Source organism: Acomys russatus, chromosome 26 (genome assembly GCF_903995435.1).
Source record: "Acomys russatus chromosome 26, mAcoRus1.1, whole genome shotgun sequence".
Taxonomy (NCBI): Eukaryota; Metazoa; Chordata; class Mammalia; order Rodentia; family Muridae; genus Acomys; species Acomys russatus.
The window spans coordinates 47,206,601-47,229,977 of NC_067162.1; the positions used below are offsets into that span (position 1 = coordinate 47,206,601).

Genomic DNA, 23,377 nt, shown 5'->3' on the forward strand with positions numbered 1-23,377 from the left:
AGAGGGAACTCAAGGGAGATGAGGCAGGGTATGGCCGTTCTTGTCTTTGTCCTCTTGGGCCTTCTAAGATAGAGCAAGGCTCCCCGCTTTCACCCCAGAGGATGCCAGCTGTTGTGTCTGTCCAGGAATTTTAGACTCATGGCCTGGGATGGTGGCAAGGCTCCCATCAACAGGCATCTTTATTGGCTTCTATTGTGATGTCTCACATCTCGCTATTAGTGTCTCTGTAAGAGCAGGGTGCAATACCTTCAGCCTACCATAACCTCTGCACTGGCCACTCCCCCCAGCTCAGCGGTGCTGCCAAAGCAAGTGTGGCCTCTTGGCTCACACCTGTGGTTGGGGAGGCTGCTTTAATGAAAGCCACAAATGATTGCAGGATAAGTGTGGCAGAGGCCAGATGACTGTCTTCTCCTGGCCAGGCACGCCGCTGTGACATGAGGGTATAAAACCAGGGGAAAAGCTGGTGCGGTGGCTCACAACTGTAATCCCAGTGCTCGGGAAGGCAGAGGCAGGTGGATCTCTGAGTTTGAGGTAAAAAAAACAAAAACAAACAAACAAAAATCAGAGGAAGGGATGTTGCTAGCAAGCTTTGGGAAACAGATCCAGAACATCGAGTGGGCTCTGGACCTGCTAGGTGCCTATGCAGAGTCACTGCGCAAGTGTGATGTCCCCTCTGTGTAGCTCTGGAATGGACTGCAGAGTCCCCAGAGGTGATGCATGGTGGAGCATCCCCATGCAGCTGAGCAGTGCCCTCCCTCCCTTAAAGAGTTCTCGTTCAACCTATAGGGGGAAGGGAACAGCCTGATGCTGCCAGCCCTGTGGCCTTCCCTTCCTTAAGGCCTGCTGGGCTGCAGTTCTTGAATACCTACCCTTTGGGATACACTGGATGGAAGCAGCTCTGTGTCCTCCCTGAGCTGGCTGTGTCTCACGTGGGTCCCGAGAGCAGCAAGGGTGACTTTAGAGTTCCTGCAATGCCTGATTCTACTGACTAGTGACAAGGCTCAGAAGTCCAAAATCTGTTATTCAAGATTTACCTTAAGTATACTTTATTTGATTTTCCTAACTTAAAATTATTTGGGATTTTTTTGCGTGTTTTTGAAATCTTTAAAGAATCTAAATAAGCTGGGCATGGTGGCGCACGCCTTTAATCCCAGCAGTTGGGAGGCAGAGTCAGGGGCTGTGTGTGAGTTCAAAGCCAGCCTGGTCTACAAAGTGAGTCCAGGACAGCCAGGACTACAAGCGAAACCCTTTCTCAAAAAACCAAACAAAAATAAACAAAATAAAAATAAAACAAACAAAAAATAGAAAGCTTTGATACTAGACACTTGCTAAAGATGTGCTATTGAGAGTGTTAGCCTTTCTGTTTAGGGGATGCTATGTTAGGAGTTTGCATAGCTTTTTGGGGTGTTTGGGGAGTGTATTTTAAAACGTGTTGTGGACAAGGCTTGGGTGGGCCAGGCAAACACTCACACACTGCACTCTTGTCCTCCCCAGCCCAGCCAGTGATTTGTTGGTGTGATGCCACCCCACTTGACACTACCCTTCAGGCGTCTCACCTGGTCCTTGGCCTCCAGTCAGCTGTTTCCCAGAAGACTCAGAGGACATAGCCTCCTGCATACGGCCCCAGAGGCTCGCACAGATGGGATCGCCCCAGTGTTCATCCGTGCCTTGGCCTTTGGGGACAGGCTTGCCCTTATTGACAAACATGGCCGTCACACCTACAGGGAGCTTTATGACCGCAGCCTTTGTCTGGCCCAGGAGATCTGCAGGCTTCGTGGTTGTAAGGTTGGAGACCTCCAGGAAGAGAGGGTCTCCTTCCTGTGTTCCAATGACGTCTCCTATGTTGTAGCACAGTGGGCCTCCTGGATGAGCGGTGGTGTCGCCGTCCCACTCTACTGGAAGCACCCTGAGGCCCAGCTAGAGTATTTCATCCAGGATTCCCAGAGCTCCGTGGTCGTGGTTGGCCAGGAGCACTTGGAGCGGCTAAGTCCCCTGGCCCAGAGGCTGGGAGTCCCTCTTCTGCCTCTCACGCCTGCCATCTACCATGGAGCAGCAGAGCAGCCCATAGAGCACCCGGTTCAAGAGCGGGAGTGGCGTGACCGGGGTGCTATGATCTTCTACACCAGCGGGACCACAGGGAGGCCCAAGGGTGCACTGAGCACCCACCGTAACCTAGCAGCTGTGGTGAGTGCTGGGAGTGCTCTGGAGGCCTCTGTTTTCTCCTCTCTCTCATTACGGTCATCATTGAGTGGGGCCGAGATGTTTACCAGGAGCGGCCTGCTTTTCTACAGGGCCATTGACAGCTGTCACTACCCTGCAAATTCTGAAGTGCTTGCTGACAAAGGGTAGCAGTACATGATGGTGAGGCACGCAGAAGAGGGGTCCCAGGGGATCCCTGAATGACCTCTAAGACTGTATCGTCGCATAGGCAGGTCATGTGGTTAGGATCTAAGGGTGGGGTTTATAAGGGCACCCTAGAATCAGGGGCAACCTCTATGTGGACCACTGCTTTGTGCACTACCTTAGTACTGTGTCACCCCAGAACCACCTTGGAAACCCATCAGTCCCTCCCTCTGTGTGTGACTCACTCTGCTCACTCTCTCAGAAATATGTGCACATACAGTGAAGTCTCCTGTACGGTGGAATGAAAACCAACACACAGAGGAAGGTAGGCGTGAGTCCCCTAGGTTCCTTGGCGCGTGGCAGGTGAGGCAGGCACACAGGTGTGATTAGGCTATGTGCCGCATTACTCCTGGAGGAGACACTGAGCTACGGTGGCTTGCTAGAGCCAGTATTCTCATCTCCATGGTCCAGGGAACACGAAGGAGCCTGTGCACATGGCTTCTCAGTGAGAGCTGAGGACATGACTGGAAACCTGCTTTCTGACTCCTGTTACAGCTGAGAGGGCGACTGTGGTGCCAGGACCAGCTCAGCACAGGTAGACAGCTACCCTAGGCTGGTCCACATTCAAACTTGAACTCTGCTGCAGTCTGTCCTTTGCAGGGAATCAGGGGCAAAATCCCATCTCTGCCATCCACAGCGTTTGTGGAGCCTGTTCCTCGGGCTTCCTAAGGTCTCTGCAGCCCCAGGTACATGTCTGTCCCCTTCACCTGGCCACAGGAGAGCTCAGGTGCTCCCACTTCAGGAGCTACTGAAAGGAAAGAGCCAAGAGCCATCTTTATCCTTCCTTCTCTTTCTCAGGATGCCGAGAGCACTCAGGTACCAGTGCTGTGCCGGCACCTCCCATCCCTGCTCTTAGGCAGTGCTGTCCCCCACAGGTGACGGGGCTGGTTCACGCATGGGCGTGGACGAAGAACGATGTGGTCCTTCATGTGCTCCCTCTGCACCATGTCCACGGCGTGGTCAACAAGCTGCTCTGTCCACTCTGGGTAGGAGCCACCTGTGTGATGCTGCCTGAGTTCAGTGCTCAGCAGGTAAGCTAGGATCGAGGGTTCCTGGCAGGCCAGTGAGTTTCTGTGTGACTTGTGACTGTGACCATAGGTTGGAGGGTCGAAACAGCACACATCTGCCAGGCAGTGGTGGCGCACGCCTTTAATCCCAGCACTTGGGAGGCAGAGGCAGGCGGATCTCTGAATTTGAGGCCATCCTGGTCTACAGAGCAAGTTCCAGGACAGCCAAAGCCTTGGAGCAGCACGTGGGCAGCAGCTTGTCCTCTGCCACAGCTTCTCTGGGTCCTCTGGAGGTCCCAGAAGACAGGGAGTAGGGATGCACTTTTGGCCTTGGGAAGGGGAGCTGGCAGTGGGGCCGGCACCATTGAGCTGTGTGGCATCTCCTGTGTAGGCAGTGACCAGAGCTGTAGGTCAAGGACGCTGAAGGAGAGCATGCTGACACTTGGTCACTTCCACCCTGGGAACCGGAAGAAGCAGGTCCTGCACTTTGTTCTTTCCAGCTTCGTTCTGTGTCTTGGGACCTTTGCCAGTCTCTGTAGGTGACGCTTGTTGAGCGTCCGAGGCTTGCATGAGGAACTGCCTCTTTGACAGTCTGGAACTTTGAATCCGTGAGCCAGCCTGTGCCACTGCCTTGCCTGCGTTGACAACTTGGCACACTTCAGTCCTGTCCTGCATGCCTTACACTGTTCATGGTTTTCTTTTCCTCCTCATCTGCATGTGAGTTTACATCATCTGCCCACCCCACCCCACCCTGGCTTCTTTGGTCCTTTCGTCTGCACTGTGTGTAGCCTATTGCCAAGTCCACCCGATTTGTCCCTGTTGTGGTGCTGGTTTTCCCTGGCTCTTCCTGGGCTTTGGCAGCCCTTGCTCCACATTCCCATCATTTGCATCTGAACCCCTGCCCCCCCCCCCCCCCCCCCCCGCACTGCTGAAGGCCCTCCTGCCCTGGCCCTCCAAGCTCTGCCTCTATGGCTTCTCTCGTGGCCTTCTGCACTCTGTAGTTAGGAGGTTGTGTGGCCCTGTTCTCCCAGAGGTGTGTGTTACCTCGGTTGGCAGCTGAGGTGAAGGCTCACAATTACAGCTAAGTGGCAGGTGGCCCTGCACAGGCTATATGTCATCTCGGTTTACTTTTTTCCAGTGCCTGGCCAGTGAAATCTGCCATGCAGTGTGTGTGTGTGTGTGTGTGTGTGTGTGTGTGTGTGTGTGTGTGTGTGTGTGTAAGCTGTGGCACCAGGAGTCAGGGGTCAGGACCACATCAATGTGGAGCTTGCTTACTTGGCATCTGGGAGTCTCAGAGTCACTAAATGGACATCAGCTTTTCTTAAAGGTGATATATTGAAACAAAAACCTAACTGGGGAGAAATTTAAATGTTTTATACTGTAGCTTATTAGAAGCTTATTATGGTAAGTTGCAGTGCTCACATGAAGCTTTCAGGTAAGCTAACAGACCTATCTCGTTCCTGCACTAAGCACCATCCAGATTCCTGAGGCTGCCCTATGGTCCCTGTGTGGTTGCAGTTGAGGCTGAGGTTGCTTCTGGCTTGTTCCTCCTCTCAGGCCAGACACAAATGTCTCATAGGACTGTCTTAGAGGCAGAGGCACAGGAGCCCTCGGAGCTGGAGCCCCTAATGGCCACATTCATCTGACTCAGAAAAAGGTGTCTGTCAGGAGGAGAGGCTGGAATGGAGGCAGGAGGCAGCATGTGGCTGGCAGCTGTGCTGTCTTCTAACTGCTGGCTGCTGCCTCCTGTCTCCTGTAGGTTTGGGAAAAGTTCCTGAGTTCTGAAGCTCCGCGGATTAACGTATTTATGGCAGTGCCCACTATCTACAGCAAACTGCTGGATTACCATGACAAGCATTTCACACAGCCTCACGTGCAGGATTTCGTACGTGCAGTTTGTAAAGAAAAAATTAGGTGAGTGGAAAGAGCCGATAGTCCCTCCCATGAGGCTTGGTGGTCAGCAGCATAACTCATCCTTAGTGTCTGATCAGCTCGCCACTTTAAAAGATGGCTCTGGGCATCTAGTAGACTCTGCGTACATCTGTGTTCTGTCTCTGCCGGGATTCTCTCTCTCTGTTGCCCACACCCACATGGCTGTCTACCCCCCAGTACCTCTGTCTTCCACATCTCTGTCTGCTTCTCTGCCTATGGAAGGCTGAGGACTGAGCCAGCCTCTTACTGCTCCGCTCTGACTTGGCTCTCTGAGGCCTCCCCTCACTCTGTACCCACTGCTGACTGCCCTCCTGCCTCCTCCCCCAACTCTGGACAGGCACCTATCCACACAGCCATGGGCTGAGGCCTACGGGCCATTCAGTGGCAGAAGTTTGCCCATCTCTCTCCTGTGAGCTCATGGGCATTGTTTCTTCCCAACTTTCTCTTGAAATGTGATTTGCTAGCTAGGAATAATCACAGTGTGGCTTACTGGATCAGCACACATGGGCAGATCCACATTTGCAGCAGATATGGCTAGGACACTTTTCTGCTGCCAGAGGGACAGGGATGTTGGCACATGGGAAGGGGACTGAAGCTGGCTGACAGAATTTCAGGGACAACTTTTGATTTAAAACTCCAAGCATGAGTACATGCCTGTAAATCCCAGCACTCAGGGAGGGAAAGGCAGGCGGATCTCTGTGAGTTCAAGGCTAGCCTGGTCTACAAAGCAAGTCCAGGACAGTCAAGGCTACACGCATTCATGCATGCACACACACCCCTCCAAGCATGATCTGTGTGGGTGCAGCTTCTGTGTGTGCTCCACATCTGGGTCAGGAAGAACATAGGAAGCAGCGCCTTGTGTCCCCAGGAATCCTCTGGGTGAGCCCAGATAAATAGGAGAGCACCGCCTTTGCTCTGCCTGCCAGTCCTATGCTCTCTTTCCATAACAACACTGAGGAAATCGGAGCCTGTTTCTGATGCTGCTGCCGCCTCCCTGGGTCCTTGACCCAGGCCTGTCACCTGAGGCATCCTGGGGCATCCAGTGCTGAGGAGCCAGAGCCAGGGAAGGACCAGTAGATCCCACCAAACCCACAGAAGCCTCAGCAGAGGCAGCGAGAGTGCCGGGCTCTTGTTGGCCTCACTTCTGGAGGGGAGTGGGGCTGGTTCCCACTTCAAGTTAGGTGACACACAAAGGGCTATCCTTCCTGCAAGTGGCATGCCATGGGGTTGTAGCAGAGAGCAACGTGGCGACTCTTGGATGCCCCGCTGTCATTGCCATCATCACCTCAAGTTGCCAGTCCCTTGGGGTGTCTTCCGGCTTCAGCAGCTCCGCTTATACAGCGTCTGCCTCCTCCGGCGGGTGGTGCAGCCTTTCCTCCATGAAGCATGCAACTGCATCTCCACAGTTGTGTCGTGATCGCTGTGGTGCCTTAGCACTGTCAGTGAGAGCATCATGATTGTTTGCTGTGCCACCGATGATGCTGCCTTAGCTAACTTCCCTTTGAAAGTCCTGCTTACGTTTACAGAAACACACTGGAAAAAAATCCTTTAAAAACCAGTTTTAGCCAGGTGATGGTGGTACACGCCTTTAATGCCAGCACTGGGGAGGCAGAGGCAGACAGATCTCATGAATTCAAGGTCAGCCTGGTCTATATAGTGAATTCCAGGACAGCCAGGGCTGCACAGAGAAACCCTGTCTTGAACACTTGAACATCCCCTGACCCCCCCCCCCCCAAAAAAAAGAAAAAAAAAAAAGAAAAGAAAAAAGCCTGTTTTATCTCCAACTTGCTTTTAATTATAAGTGTAAGATAGAGATGGAAGAAATGTTGTGTGCACTCATGGGAAGTCTGCATGTGAACTGCCCCATCAGAGCTAAGCCCTGTGGTTGTGCTGCCTAGGTTGATGGTGTCAGGCTCAGCTGCCCTGCCTGTGCCACTGCTGGAGAAGTGGAAGAGCGCCACGGGCCACACACTACTGGAGCGCTATGGCATGACGGAGATTGGCATGGCCCTGTCCAGCCCCCTGAAGGAGGCTCGCCTGCCAGGTACCAGCTGCCCCACAGCTCTTTCCCTTCCATTTCCCAGTGCCCTGCGTGTGACTCCTTGTCCACTTGTACTTAGATAAGGGGGACATGGAGGACACTGCCTTCTGCAGCAGACTACAGGGCCATGAGCACCTTCTCAAGGTGCCAGCCATCCTTTCCCCTGTCCCTTTCCTCCCAAGTGGTGGTGGAGAGAGGGCAGTAGGGTGCTTCATTCCCTCCTCGCTGGACCATTTGGGAAAGAACAGGACCCCAAGTTCAAGAGTAGCATATGCCGCTAGGGAGAGCCCAACTCTCAGGCCACAGTTCCCTCGGCTGCCATGCCTCCCCCACCTGCAGGCAGTAGCGGCAGTCCTGAGTTCTCATCCTGGGTGTTGGCTTTTCTGTGCTGTGTTCTTGTGTCAGTGTGTGTTCACCAGTGCCGTTCGTGCCCCTCATCTCAGTGACAAAACATAGATCTGCCCATACTGGGGTCCTGGCAGTCATCCCCCACATCCAGCTCCCCTCCTCCTGCGCTGTGATGGTATACAGGTCTTCTGTGTGAGTGTGAACCTGTCACACAGTACACGCAGTATACACTGGTATGGGCTTAGGAGTTTGTTTGTTTGAACTGCTACATGTGACTGGTACTGTCAGGGCATTTTTCGTGTTCTGTTTCTACCCTCATGAGTCCTGAAGCCAGGTGCTTCTGGCACCGCCCTTCTCAAAGGCATCCTGGCTCTCCCTCCTTTCCCTTCTGTGTGGATCAGGGTGATGCTGTGCCCCAGTGTTTGAGGGAAGGTTGGGGACTGGGCAAAGGACTCTGGCTAGGCAGGAAATGGCAGAGGCCCAGGGCTGAAGCAGGCATGGCTGTACTAGCAAGAGGCAGAAGTGGGGAGAACAGGTGGCAGGGTACCCAGACATGGCCTATGGGAGCTGGCTCAGTGCAGGACTGGGCTTGTGAAAAGGCAGCACGTCAGTAGGAATTATGTGAGTGTTAAACCGTGCCTAGCACGGTCAGCACCCTGACCATTTGGCCAGCCTGCCTCACACCTGCAGCAGTCATCACGTCCACACCACATGTCTGCAGCCAGCCTGCCTCACACCTGCAGCAGCCATCACGTGTCCACAGCACCATGTCTGCAGCGGCCATCATGTGTCCACAGCACCACATCTGCAGCCAGCCTGCCTCACACCTGCAGTGGCCATCACGTGTCCACAGCACCACATCTGCAGCCAGCCTACCTCACACCTGCAGCAGCCATCACGTGTCCACAGCACCATGTCTGCAGCGGCCATCATGTGTCCACAGCACCACATCTGCAGCCAGCCTGCCTCACACCTGCAGTGGCCATCACGTGTCCACAGCACCACATCTGCAGCCAGCCTACCTCACACCTGCAGCAGCCATCACGTGTCCACAGCACCATGTCTGCAGCCAGCCTGCCTCACACCTGCAGTGGCCATCACGTGTCCACAGCACCATGTCTGCAGCCAGCCTACCTCACACCTGCAGCAGCCATCACGTGTCCACAGCACCATGTCTGCAGCCAGCCTGCCTCACACCTGCAGCAGCCATCACGTGTCCACAACACACGTCTGCAGCCAGCCTGCCTCACACCTGCAGCAGCCATCACGTGTCCACAACACACGTCTGCAGCCAGCCTACCTCACACCTGCAGCAGCCATCACGTGTCCACAGCACCATGTCTGCAGCCAGCCTGCCTCACACCTGCAGTGGCCATCACGTGTCCACAGCACCACATCTGCAGCCAGCCTGCCTTACGCTTGCAGCGGCCGTCACATGTCCACAGCAGATCTTTTCACCATGGCCACAGCTGCCTGGCAGAAATCAAATGGAAGGTAGATCCCAGACTAGAGGACCATCTTGGCCCTTCTCCCTTCCCTCCTGTGTCCTTCCTGTTGTGTGATGGCCCCGGTAGGAGGCTGGCCCTCTGCTGAGCTCCCACAGTCTCCAGAATGAGGAACTGGTGGGAACAGTGGTTTTTCAGTCCAAGAGTGCCAAGTCCAGCTACAAACTAGAGCAACCGCAAGACAGATCCCCCTGAGTAGAAAGGGCTGGAAGCAGGAGGCGCCAGCACCTCTTTCCATGGGAGCACAATGGAGTGTAGCTTCTGTGACTGAGTAGAATGTGTGTGAAAAAAAATCATACAACACGAATTTGCATGCATCACCTCACATGGCCCCTGGTGCTAGACCACTTTACACCATCACAGCCATGAAGATGATGCACACCAGGCCATAGGACTGTACCTACAGGGTTTTGAGGACTATTTGCTTGAGGCAATGGGGTCCATTCTCATGAGATTATGGGCCATTTGTGTGAGCTATTTGGAACCATTCTCATTAAGCTATAAGGATGATTTACATACGGCCATGGGGGACCATCCATATGAAGTATGTAGGAACTATCTCACCCTAAAAGTATTAAAATGTGAGACAGGAACACCGAAAGTCCTGACAGCCCCTGCCTTTGCTGGCCTCCTGTTGACTGACTAGAGTTCTGAATTGCTGCCTGTATCTTCCACTTGGGCCCAGTAGATGGAGTGTGGGATGCTGGGGACAGCTGGTCTTCTCTAGAATGGGATCAGGTACAATGATTGTGGCCCAGGGCTGTTGGGTCAGCCCCAGCAGCCCAGTGCAGTCGATTCTCTGGCTTGAAAAAGCAAGCAGCAGCCTCCTTACTGTTGCCTGGGCTCAGCCCTGGCTTCTAAGCAAAAGGATCTGAATGTGTGTCCCAGCTCTTGCTTCCTCCACATCAGGGCTCCCAGCAGCTATCTCTGATGGTGGTGGCCTTGGGGCCTTATTTCTGTGGTCATCCCCAAAGAAGAGCTCAGCCATGTGCAAGCATGTCACTCCTCTGGTCTTCTCCAGTGGCTGTAAGAGGTTACAAATAATCTGTGCTCTCACTGGGTCTAATTAGACTGTAGTTGGGGCTGCTATCAGAGCCACTCAGAGCTCCAGGGCACAGCTCCAGCATGACAGGGCTCTGGGACCTTGTCACTGGCTTCACTTTTAGGACCCAGGTGTGCAGAGATGCTGTGTGTCCTCACACCCTCAGAGGTGGAGGCCAAAGGCCATTCGTTGTCTAGGGAGAGCCGACACCATTCTCAAGAACGGCCAGCTGTTGGGAACATGACTGCTGCCATCTGCTCTGGCCTAGGAGGGGCCCTGTCCCCAAGGTGTTGACCTTAGATGTTTCCTGGAGCCTCTGTGCTCAGATGCCCTGTGTGGGTGTGTGGCGATTAGTGACACAGCACACCTGCTCACCTGTGCTGGTTCTGGGCCAGGCCAGGCTCAGCCCCACTCAAGGAGTTCTGCTTTTATCCTGAAACTTGAAGGCAGCTCCCAGACTATCACTCACTCCTGAGCAGCTTGGAGCCCAGGGCTCCTAAGGCCTCTAGACCAGGGATCCAGCAGATGTGAGAACTGAGGGAAAGTGGCAGGCCTATAGATATCTGCAGGGTGTTGATGGAGGTCGCTGGCAAAATTAGCATGTCTGCTCTGCTGAGGGCATACCTGTGGAGTTTTATGAGTCTGACCCGTCTCAGAAGGTGAAGGGTCACTTGATGTTAACCCGTGGGCTAGCCACCTTTCAGTCAGGCACCAGCCTCCTTCTGATAGCAGCTACAGCCCTGTGGCTGGGATGAGGCACTTGCTCCTTGCCTTCCTCCTCCGCACACGGCCTCTGCACTTTGTTCCCGTTCTTCCTTACACCTTTGATGCCTTTACACACGCACGTGCACGCACGCACACGCACGCACACACACACACACACACACACACACACACACACACACACACACACACACACACGGAGGTTGAGGGGAGGAGGGCGCTGGAAGCAGAACCGGTGGTCATGATGGGGCTAGATCCCTAGACGGCCTCTCACTGTGAGACGGGCCAGGCTAGCACTGTTGGGGGAAGTTTGTCTTAACAGTAAGATTTCTGGTAACCAGCCCTTGTCCTGTCAGCTAGATCTCAGCAGACATGAAGGCTGGGAGGAGCCACGGCAGCTGGTTGGTGGTCTAGGAGACAGGAGCTCCCTCAGCACTGAAAAGGGACTTTATGAGACGGTGGAGGAGGTGGCTCTCGGGGCATCTGGAAGGCTGTGTGAAGGTGTAAGCACGTAGCCGCTGAAAGGGGGCTCTGTGAGATGATGAGAGAAAGAGCAAATGAGCCCACCCTGGCATTGTACACATCCTGGGTCTGCAGCCCTGGCCACCAGGAGATGGCCCTATAAGAGACTTCAAGACTGCAGTTGAGTGGTCTCATCTATAATGTAGCATCTAGAACAGGAAGCCAGAAACAAAGCAGACCCCTGGGCGGCAGCAGGAGGGAAGTTTCCACTGTGATGGCGAGCTCCCAGGTGATGAGGAGGCTTTGAACCTGGAGAGGCAGGGCCAGCAGTTTCATGAGTCCTCACTGCACTGAGCTGTGCACTTGCACATGATTGATTAAGCCACACATGGGCACCCTGATTGTGTTTTTTGAGACAGGGTTTCTCTGTGTGTCGCCTTGGCTGTTCTGGTCTCACTTTGTCGACCAGGTTGGCCTTGAATTTACTGAGATCTGCCTGCCTCTGCTTCCCAAGTGCTGGGATTAAAGGCGTGCACCACCATGCCAGCCCGGTCACCCTGATTTTTAGTCGTAGAACCCAAAAGACAAAGCAGGAAGGATGCTGCTTCACTGTCTGACTGGGATGGGTGACTCACCTCTGACTAGTGGTGAGGCTATGGCATCCACACACCTGGAGCCAAAAACACCCTAGGGCAGCTGCCCTGCTGTCATGCGTCATGTAGAACAGGGGCACGACAGACAGGCCTCCCCAGGAGCCTGAGCCCAAGACACGGGGTGTGTGTGGAGGATCCACTGAGTCACCATTGGGATGCATGTCCTGTCACAGACTCCCTTTAACTGCAATGGTTAAAATAAAGGCCTGAAGCTATAATGTGAATTCTTAGGAGAAAGTGTGTTGTGGACATTGGCCTCGTGCCTGGGTGTGGGCCTTTCTGCTCTCCACCCTCTTCTGCTGTTCTTATGTTGGCACCAAGGCTTGGGCCCCAAGTCAGAAGCAGAGTGATACTTCAACACAGGCCGTTGTCCAGAAGCGTGGGGACTTTATGGACACATCCCTATCAGCTGCGTTCTGTCTCACCTTTGCAGGCAGGAGGAAGTGTAAGTCCAGAGATTTGGTGCAGCCCAGTATACAGAGCAAACCCGTGTGAGCCACATGCACTTCCACATCAGCCCTTCCTGGGACCCGCCCGTGGCCTGCTTCAGTCAGTCCTGCACACGTCTGTTTCCTCAGATAATACTTCCCCTGGGTCAGCCAGCTGGGTGGCCAGCTCTCCTTGACCAGGCAGTAGTTTAGAACCTGCCATGGCAGTGGCAAGGCCGCACGACCAGCTACCACCATCACATCAGTGAGGCTCGGCAGGCCGTTGGCTGGCCACTGTCCCCACATCATGTCTGTCCTTGTGGTCACAGAGCACATTGGTCTCCTCACAGTGATCCCAGTGTGTCGGATACACAGGGAAGCATAGCCCAAGAGTGCAGTTCTCCGGACCCACCTTCTTTCCTGTCTTTCTACAGGTTCTGTGGGGACCCCACTGCCGGGGGTGGAAGTACGCATTGTCTCAGAAAACCTGCACAAGGATGCCTCCTACACCATCCATGCTGAGGGGAATGAGCAGGGGACTAAGGTGAGGCCATCTTTTGGAGGTTTCTTCCCCACCGTGCTGGGAGCAGCCTTGGGCAGTAGGAATGTTGGAGGTCATGTCGAGAGGTCGCGCGGTTTTACTGAGGAGAAGCCTGGGCCAGCAGCAGTCCTCATAGACTAGGCCTGTGGGAATGTAGAGGGCAGGTGCTGGCGCCATCTGGAGCCCGGGGTGCTCAGGTAGCTGCTTCAGCTGCAGGGAAGTGGTGCTCAGCTTTACACGTGACTCTTGGCAAGTGAGCCTAAGATGGCGGGGTGGGGGGTATCTTCTTTCACTGAGGGTTTTACGAGCTAAGACCTGGAGGGCTGGAGAGACGGCTCAGCCGCTAAGAGCACTGGCTGCTCTTCCAGAGGTTCCAGGTTCAATTCCCTGCACCAATATGGCAGCTCACAAATGTCTAACTCCAGTTCCAGGGGATCTGACATCCTCACACAGACATATATGCAAACAAAATGCCAGCGTACATAAAACAAAAACAAAAAAGAGGCTGGGTATGGTGGCACATGCCATTAATTCCAGCACTCAGGAGGCAGAGGCAGGTGGATCTCTCTAAGTTCAAGGCCAGCCTGGTCTACAGAGTGAGTTCCAGGACAGCCAGGGCTACACAGAGAAACAAAAAACAAAAGAAAAGAAGAGAACATCAGCCGTAGAGAAGTTTAGGGCTCATGAGCAATAAGGGAGTGGTCGTCCCTGAGAGTGGGTGGGCGCTGTGATGCTCTGACCCTGAGAAAGCGAAATGAATTAGTTAGTGCTGAGTTAGTGCTGGAGTCCTGCTGCAGGCCGTCCAGCAGTCCCTGGGGTCCCCTCCAGAGGTGGCTGCTCAGGTCTTTGTGGGCCTGCCTTTGCTGCCCTTTAGCCTCCACCAAAGGGGAAATGGCAGCTCAGAGCTTAAGTCTGTGAAAAGCCAGTGATGCCACTTCTCAGCCCTTCCCCCGTGGGTGGGGTCTCCGTGCCTCTTGCCTGCCCTGGAGCTGCCTCAGTGCCTTGTTAAGCTCTTTCTCTCTGGTCTCTTCCTTCTGGGGCCTTCTCTGAAGACCACTCCCATCCCCCAACCCGAGTGGACATCTACCTCCCCTGCCTCAGGCCTCGTCAAGCTAGCCCAAGACCCCTTACCTGTACCTGCCTCTGCAACCCTACATGTTAAAGTGTCTATAATTACCTAACTTTTCCTGGCTTTGGGGCCTTTGCCCTGCCTACCCCACCCCACAGCTCAAAAAACAGTGCACATTTGGGCCACCTGCTTCTCCCAGGCTTGACCAGTCCCCAGACCTCTGTGCGTTGATGGGTTCTGCCAGGGAGGGCATGTGGAGGGCTGACAATTTCACCACAGGGACTCTTCTCACTTAGGTGTCCTTAGATAGTGGGCCTCAGGAATACCTGCTCTTCAGAAAATGGCAGAGTCGACAGGGTGGGGTTGAGGCAGGACAGCTGTCTGAAGTGGAGATGTAGCTTAGCACAGCAGCTGCTGTTCACCTGACTGCCGTGTCCCATGCCTCCTCAGCTGATCCTGTCTGCAGAGAAGCTCTTTCCTGAGACACTTAAAATGGAATAGTTGGCAGCTAGCTCGGGGCATTTGCACCCTGGGCTCCAGGCATGGGGGTGGCTCAGGCCCACCCTGAGCCGTAAGAGGGCGCATGCTGGGGTAGGTTGGCATGGGCTAAGATTTACAGCGGCTGCTCTGGAGTCTGATGGATGCTCACTTCCTAGAGATCCCCAGCCAGAAACTTGTCCCCAGATTGCGGGTCTAAGATGGCAGGAAAGTGGATGCTGCCGAGCAAAGAGGAGCCTCCTCCCCCCTCCAGCAGTCCCATAGTGAAGGGCGCTGGCCAGTCTGACCCTCAGTACTCTGCCCCAGCTGCACTCCAGTGCCCAGAGCTGCCCTCAGGCATGGCCAGGCAGAACTAACTCAGGGGCCACCGTTGCCAACTTTAACCTGGATGTGGTGTCATGTGTGGCTTCTCCCTTACTTCAGATCCAGTCTGGGTCAGGTTTGCTTCTGGTTGTCATAAAAAGAAAGTTCGTAAGGCTTGGCTGGCAGCTCCACCGGGCTCTCGTACCTGAAGCCACACCTGTGGTATCTATCAGTGAGTGCAGAGTGCCCACAAAAAGAGATGTGCAGATGGGGGACAGGAGGGTGCCTTGTTGAGACGCCACCTTCCTACCTAGGCTAGATCGTCTGGGTTCTTCCAAGGCCACAGCCACCTGCCATGGGGCATCCTGCATGGCCCCAGTGTTGTCAATTCTGAGTCCGTTATCACCTTGCTGATGGCTGCCTGCCTTTGACATCCTAGCCCATCATCAGGGGGACTGGTTTCCTAGATGGTGACTGCGGTGCGCGTGAATCTGTGTGTCTGTCTGTCAGCCTGCACGTGTGTGTGCCTCTGTGGGTGGTATGCAGTACACAGACACTGTCAGCGTTTTGAGCTGAGTTCGTAGACACTTTGTTTTCTCGTGCTTGTAAGTTTCAAAGCATTTAACTGTGAGGCTTCCAGACCGTGACTTTAAACATTGGGTTTCCCTGTTAATAAAAGCCCCACTTGTAGTTAGTGATGGGTAGTGCCCACTGCCCTCTGGGGCTGCTGCAGTAGCCTGAGAATGCCAGCTTCACAGGTACATGTATGTTGGCAGTGCACATAGAAGGGACTTTCTACCTTTGTACACAGGCTGGGGCAAGCGTCTGTCCACATAGACAGGATGTGTAGTCTCAGCTGGGTGTTGCCTTCACAAAATGCTGATGGCCCCTCTGGCCCTGGATAGCGTCTGACCTGAGCCTGCATTCCATCTTGCTGAGGCAGCTATGGCTGCCATGATAACACACGAGCCCCTGCTGCCATGAACCCTCATGAGCATGCTGGTCTGTGCCGGACTCTGAGCACAGTCTAAAGATGGGACGATGTTCCTATAAGCATGTGCCGGCATGTGGCCTTTGACAAAGTCCGACTCTCTGACTTAAAAGTTTGTGACTTTGACCTTGGGTGGAGTTCAGTGGTAGAGTGCTTGCCTGATACGTATAGGCCCTTAGTTCCATGCCTAATCACCCAAACAACTAAAGCCTGGAATGTACCATGTGGTCACCCCAAATCTCTTCATACTCCTGCTTTGGTTAGGAAAGATTATCGGATCAGATCACAGAGGGAGGGTGAACCCAACCCCTCATCTTGCCCTAGGCTATCTCAGAGACAGGACAGACATGTTCTCTGTGGCCAGTGAGGCCCTGTTGCTGCTTTGAAGAGGCTGAAACCCTGAGAGCTACATCTGTTGTCCTCCTCATGACTGGCAGGAACCCCAGGATGCTCACCCATAACTCCTTGCTGTAGATATTCTGGCCTTTCTAAACTCAAAGGTCCTTGGAGAGACAGGCCCCTAAAACAGCAGCTGTCTTAGGCTCTCAGCTCCTCAAGAGCATGTCTGCCCATCAGCCTGACAACTTTTATAATCTCAGGAGGACTCTGGGAGAACGGAGAAGAAGGTGGGGTGCTCCTGGATCAAAAAGGTGGTATGAAATGTGACAAATCAGAGCTGTGAGTTGAGGCTTTCTTTAGACGGTAGCCATGTGCACAGTCCCATCTAAGGTGAGAGGAATGAGCTTCCGGGTCCTTCAGAAGGGACTGGTACAGGAACTAAATAAGAACACTTACTGCATCACAGGGGCTTCCAAGCGTAGTCCTTGCATGTGAAATTCCTTGTCTCCGCGTCTGTCTTGGAGCCTACTTAGCCCCAGAGCCCACAGCTCTTGGCATCGTGCATGTCAGCCAGTGCTGCATGTATCTGCTTCCCTGTATCCTGCCTTCCTGAGTCTTGCAGCGTGGGCAGGCAGTGAGGCTTGGAAGACCAGTGCCTGCCCCTTTCTCCTGTGTTCAGGGCTTCCTCTAAAGCCATTCCACCTGCACAGGTTCCTCCAAGCGGGGGCTCACGGGGCTCTCCAGCCTGTGCTCTCTGGAGAAGAGGTGATGCCCCTCTGTGCACTAAGCCTGCTTTGTTGGCTGTGATGCATATTTCATGTGCCTCAGCTCTCCAGCTGGCTCTGCTGCAAGCCCTGGGAGTGCATCAGGCATTGTCTCTTTATTTATTTATTTTTTATTTTCTCAAATTGCTCGCTTACATGAGAGCCAAACACCAACCAGCGACAATAGGGGTCTATCAACAGATAAATGGCTGCACAGATGTGGATAATACCACCCTGTAAGCAGGGCCTTTACACAGAACTGCTTCTCTCGCTGAGGATACAGCAGCTATGAGGCTCGGCTGGGGCAGCTACGGCTGGAGCAAACTTGCCTCTCTAAGAAAATCAATTACCTCATCAGTTCTCACATGCAAGCCATCACTCCAGTCAGCAGCCTGCTCTGCCATTGCCTTCTCTCCCTGTGGCCACCAGCACCCTGGCCTCCCCTTTCCACTTCCTTTCCCCACCCCCTATCTCTGCCATCTGTCCTGATGTGTCATCTGCTGCACGTGCCCCACTGAAGGGGTCAGACACTTGGTGTCCTTTTCCTATAGCTCTCACTTCAGGTGGGGCTGACCCTTGCCAGGCATGTGTCCACTTATGAGCTGTGTGTGTTGCATCCAGGGCCAGTTAGGAGGCAGCTGATCCCAAGTGAGGAATCTTCAAACCAAAAAGCAGGTGGTTTGCAACCAGCTTGGCTTGCAGGCAACTTGGCTTCTCAGTACAACCCCTCACCCCAACGTTTGAGTATTGTGTCTGCGTGTATGTTTGCACCAAGTGCATACTGGTACCTGTGGGGGCCAGAAGAGGACTTTGGATCCCCTGGAACTGGAGTCACAGATGGTTGTGAACCAATATGTTGTTATTGAAAATCTAGCCCAGGTCCTCTGTGAGCAGCAGTGAGCGTCCTTAACTGTTGAGCACCTCTAGCCCCCACTAAATACCTTTTTCCTGCACTTTGGGCCAGCCCGCCTACCCACGTGCCCTTTGAAGGGGTGCTTGAAAATTTGGGCCACTCAGGGAGCACCCCACCCTGGCTTTTCTCCTGTTTTCTCAGCTTGCTCCTCCGGTGCAGTCCTGAGTAGCCTCTAGCTCTGCGCACTCCCTGGGAACCTGTCTCTCTCCCAGGAGCTCAGGGCCTCCCTGTCATGGCCCCCAGGAAAACACATTATATAGTTTATGACCGACCGGGCCTTGGTTTTAAAGTACTTTGTTGAGGTGTGATTCATGCACAGTTCACCCTGTGAATGTTCTGCCCAGGGCTTCTTGGTGTTTTCACAGAGCTGTGGACTTGTCCCCTTTAGAACACGCCCATCACTCTGGAAACAGTGGCTGTTAGTACTCACTGTCATCCCAACCCACTGCCCTCTCACTGGGCACCAGGCAACCACTTATCTCCTCTTCTCTCTATATTTCCTATGTTTACGTAATTTCAGTGGATACAGAAAAAAAAAACATATAATGACATTCAGCAACCCCTGATGACAAATTCTGAGCAACTTAGGTAGAAAAAGCACTTGCCTCAATATAAAGGCCATATATGACAAACCACAGCCAGCATCACCCTGAATGAGCCAACGTTAAAGGCTTTTCCTTCACAGTCTAAAACAAGTCAAGGAAACCATTTTCTTGTTGTTGCTACTCTTACTGTTCATCACGATACTAGAAGATTTGGCTCAAGCATCAGGTGCAAGAAATAAAAGTTACCACATCTGGCCGGGTAGGGTTGGCACATGCCTTTAATCCTAGCACTTGGGAGGTAGAGACAGGTGGATCTCTGACTTGCAGGCCAGCCTGGTCTACAGAGTGAGTTCCAGGATACACAGACCCTGTCTCAAAAAGCAAAACCAACCAAAACAAGAGTTACCACATCTGAAAAGGAGAAAATAAAATTACTCTGTTTACAGGTGACATGAAATCATATATACACAAACCCAAAGCACTATCAGTTTTAAACAAAGGAAAGTTAGAGGGTGCACAGTCAGCATTTCCATACGCTAATAGTGAGCTATCTAGAAAAAAGTCAAGAAACTAATCCCAATATAATATCTTTTTTAAAAATTATAAACTAGCACCAGAGAGATGGTTCAGTAGATAAAGACACTTGCTGCCAAGCCAGATGACCTGAGTTCAATCCCCAAGAATAGTAGAAGGAAAGAATTGACCCCTGCAAGGTATTCTTTGGCTTCCCCATATATACCCATTCATGTAATAAAATAAACTACTTAGGAATAAACTTAACCAGGGAGGAAAAGAGTTTCTACATCAGAAACTGTGAAACACCGATATGTGCAAGTGAGCAGGGCTGGAGAGATGGCCCAGCTCTTAAGAACATCTGGTGCTCTTGCAGAGACCAGGGTTTGATTCCCAGCACCCATGTGACAGCCCACAGCCATCTGTAACTCCAGTTCCAGGGGGATCCACACCCCCTTTTGGCCATGAGGATACTCCAAACATGTGGTACACATACATGCATGCAGACAAACCTTCATGCAAATACGTACAGGTAGACAAACATACATATAAAATAAAAATATATATTCAAGCTCATACTTAAAAGGAGTACCCAAAATGTTTTGCACAATTAATGCAGCCCTTATCAAAATACCAATGACATCTTCACAGAAGTAGAAATTATTCTAATATTTGAATAGACCTACAAATTATCCCAAATAACCAATGCAGTCTTTAGCAAAAAAGAATAAAGCTGTGAGTCTCAAACTGCCTACCTTCAAAATGTGCCAGAACCATGGTATTCCCACAAAGAAGAGACGTACATGTAGACCAGCGCAGCAGAGCAGAGACATCAGCTGGCAGCCAACTGGTTCAACTTTTTTTTAAGTTCCTAGAGGACATATAAGGAAGAAGACTGCCTCATCAATAAATAATAATAGTTAATAAATGCTCACATGTACAAAACCAAGATCAAAGGTGGGGTGGTGCTACTCCACTTGTGAGGCTTGGGCAAGAGGGTCGTGAGTTTGAGGCCAGCCTGAGCCTGTGTAGTGAGTTCAAGGCAAGTCTGGGTCACTTACTGAGACACTAACTCAAAGACAAAAATCCAGCAAAACCTGACTGTGTAAAAGAACTAATTCCGAGTCAAAGATTCTTAATTGTAGCAACGTAAACTTTGAAGTACTGGAAGACAGAATGCCGGCGACAGTGCTTTAGGCAGAGATGTCTGGATAAAAAAACTCCAGAAACAGCGGACAAAAGCCAAACTCGGTTGCTGGGATCAGGTTAACATAGAAATGTGAAAGAAGTGAAGAGATGGTCACAGAATGGGAGGGAGGGAACACTTGTAAACCATGCATCTGGTAAGAAGTAAAATCTATGGTCTAGAAGGAGCTCCACTCACTGGCAGGGAAATAAGCAACCCCATTGGAAGAGTGAGAGACCAGACACTTCTCACAAAAATGGCTAACGTTGTCAAGGAAATGCAAATGAAAGCAAAATAAATGGCCCTTGCCTCTGTTAGGATGGCAGTATCAAAAAGACAAGCATGCAGTGGTGAGCAAGTGGAGGAGGGACCTGTGCTCACTGTGGGGACGTAAGTCAGTACATTTTTAGTCACGGAAAATAGTGTGGAGGGTTCTCAAAAAGGGAGGGAAAGGACTAGAGGTAGTGATGTGACAGAGACTGTGTGCCCATGTTCGCTGCCGCACTGTTCACAACAGCCGGTGAACAGCATCAGCCGCAGTGCATAGCACAGTATAGAATGTGGCAAGGATTATGCACAGTGGAATACGGAGGACCATTTAGCCTCTTTTTTTTTTTTTGAGACAGGGTTTCTCTGTGTAGCCCTGGCTGTCCTGGACTCGCTTTGTGGACCAGGCTGGCCTCAAACTCAGAGATCCGCCTGCCTCTGCCTCCCGAGTGCTGGGATTAAAGGAGTGCGCCACCACAGCCCAGCACCCATTCAGCCTTTTAAGGGGGCACACTGAGCATGTCACTCAGGAGCCTGGGTTCGCAGCAACATGCACTCCAAGGCAGTCTGGGCTACATGATAAGACCAAATCTCAAAAAGGGAGAAGTGCAGTCTGTCATTTGGGGAAAGGTGGGTGGTACTGGAGGCTAACATCATGTCCTCGCTTGTGGAGTCACAAAAGCAGATCTAGATGGATACAAGACCATGGTGGTGACAAAGGACAGGAGGATGGGAGATACCAGAGGCGATACAGGAACCAAAGTACTTTCATGTGTGTTTGCTTCTTGAGGTGGCTGCCCATTGTGACACCATAGCTGGGGTGTGCACTGAGAGGCCAGACAGTAGCCCATATTCTCAAGGGCACAGGTAGGATTGATGGACATTTGTGTCTATGGCCTTGGACATGGTGAACCTGTTTGAGGTGCCTCAGGAGAGGTTTGGGCTTGGCTTAAGACAGGATTGAGCTGAGAGACTTGGGACCCTGACTCGCTCTCTGTCTTTGGGTGCTGATGCTGTGATAGCAGCTGCTGTTTTGAGAAAGCTGGTGTTAGCTGGGCGTGGTAGCGCACGCCTTTAATCCCAGCACTTGCAGGCAGAGGCAGGCGGATCTCTGTGAGTTCGAGGCCAGCCTGGTCTACAAAGAGAGTTCCAGGACAGTCAGAGCTGTTACACAGAGAAACCCTGTCTCGAAAAAAACCAAAGAGGAAAGAAAGCTGGTGTGACACCAATGAGATGACACCACAAGTCCTCAGTAGCCCAGAGCAGCTGTCTCAAAATTCGTTACCATGGCGGATGAGCCACAGCCAGATGTCAGAAATGCACAATGTTGGGGGTAGGGAAGAGGAAGAGGCAGACATGTATCTTGGGGTTAATAAGCTGGTATGTGTCTAGTTCATGCCACTTACCTGGGAACGCACGTCTCTTGTCTCTCAAGGTGATGCCCTGATTGCAGGGCCCCATCTCTGCACCTGCCTCCCACAGGACCAGGCACTGATCTACTGTGTGGGGCAAGGGGGTCATCGGGTGCCATTGTATACCTGGCTGTAGAAGGAACATGGCTTCACCACGTTTGAGTTCTTTCTTACTAGATCCTAAAGTCACACACAGTAGGGCTGCACTGACTGGTTTCCTAGCCACAGGAGCGCAGTGTCCTGCATAGAGCAGAGCCTTCTGTTTCGGCGTTAGCCACATGTGTACTGTTCTGTTCCAGTTGAACAGAACCCGCATGCAGTGATCTTTCAAGCAGTGACATTTACTATCGAGGTTGGCTGACCATGGTGACTGGGAGAGCTTCTCTTAGACGTTAGAACCCAGCAGGGTCCCTGGGAGGTGTCTGGGAGGGAAGCTGGGGTGTGGTGAGGTGCCTGTTCACTGAGAGCTATCAGGAATGGCTCCTGGTGCTGCAACACGGCTGGTGGCTGCAATTGGATGGCAGTACTGTGATGCATGGATGGGTCTGCAGATAGAGCGAGGACACCTGGGCAGGCAAGAGGCCTGCAGTGACCATGCTGTGATGGCAGCGCCCAGGCCAGGCCGCCCTGCTCAAGCCGCGTTTCTTCCCACATGTATGGTAGAACCCCACAGAGTCACATTTTGGAAACAAAGCCTTAACATATCCAGATGTGGCGTGTGTTCCTTTTTGCTGCAAAGTGATGTTCCATGTGGTAATTGCTGTTTATGAGACATTTGTGTGATGATTTGGGATCTGTTGGGGTTTGGACACCAGCTGATGGGCTTTAGAATCTTAGTGGCTCCAACGTGAGGTTCTATCTAATGTTGTTTGGAATCTGCCCCCGGCCATCCCGCTAGACGCTGGCAGCATCTAGCACTTGTAGTCTTAGCACATACTTAGCTCCGGCGGCTAAGGTGTCATCCACCGTCTCAGACACACAGCTGCAGCATTTTGTCCCGTGTCATCGCTGTGCCTCAGAGTCTATGGCAGCAGTTGTTTTCTCAGTGCTCAGGTGTGTTTCTGTTGTTACTTCCTCTTACCTGCTTTGTCACCAGCATTTGAAAACCAGACGTAGGGAGACGCGGTCAGGGCACATGTGTGGTCCTGCTGTAGTTGATGTTTCGCCTGTCCTGATCATTACAGAACCAGACCAGGGAATTTGCAGTGCTATTTTAAGAGTCCTGTCTGGGTTACATGATTTGCCAGTTCTCCCATTCTGTGGTTTGTCTTTGAATTCCCCTGTGCTTTATTTTATTTTATTTTATTTTATTTATTTATTTATTTATTTATTTATTTTGATTTTTTTCAAGACAGGGTTTCTCTGTGTAGCACTGACTGTCCTAGACTCCCTTTGTAGACTAGGCTGGCCTGGGACTCACAGCGATCCCCCTGCTCTCATGTGTTTTATAAATCCAAGCTTTTTTTAATTTTGATCAAGCCCACTTTATTTT

General features: G+C 52.3%; 1 protein-coding gene and 1 non-coding gene across 2 annotated transcripts in view; one reads left to right on the forward strand and one right to left on the reverse strand.

Moving 5' to 3' along the window:
- The first annotated feature begins 573 nt into the window (after positions 1-573).
- The window catches only part of Acsf3 (acyl-CoA synthetase family member 3), a 42,237-nt gene continuing 19,433 nt past the window's right edge, over positions 574-23,377 (forward strand). The window contains exons 1-7 of the mRNA XM_051168870.1: positions 574-659; positions 1,575-2,184; positions 2,899-2,938; positions 3,202-3,434; positions 5,170-5,324; positions 7,241-7,386; positions 12,979-13,151. Of these exons, the coding sequence (XP_051024827.1) occupies positions 574-659; positions 1,575-2,184; positions 2,899-2,938; positions 3,202-3,434; positions 5,170-5,324; positions 7,241-7,386; positions 12,979-13,151 (1,443 nt within the window). The remainder of the gene's footprint in view (positions 660-1,574; positions 2,185-2,898; positions 2,939-3,201; positions 3,435-5,169; positions 5,325-7,240; positions 7,387-12,978; positions 13,152-23,377) is intronic.
- LOC127209711 (small nucleolar RNA SNORA72) lies at positions 22,970-23,091 on the reverse strand. The gene has a single exon (XR_007833222.1). It is a non-coding gene; the product is annotated as a small nucleolar RNA SNORA72 (small nucleolar RNA).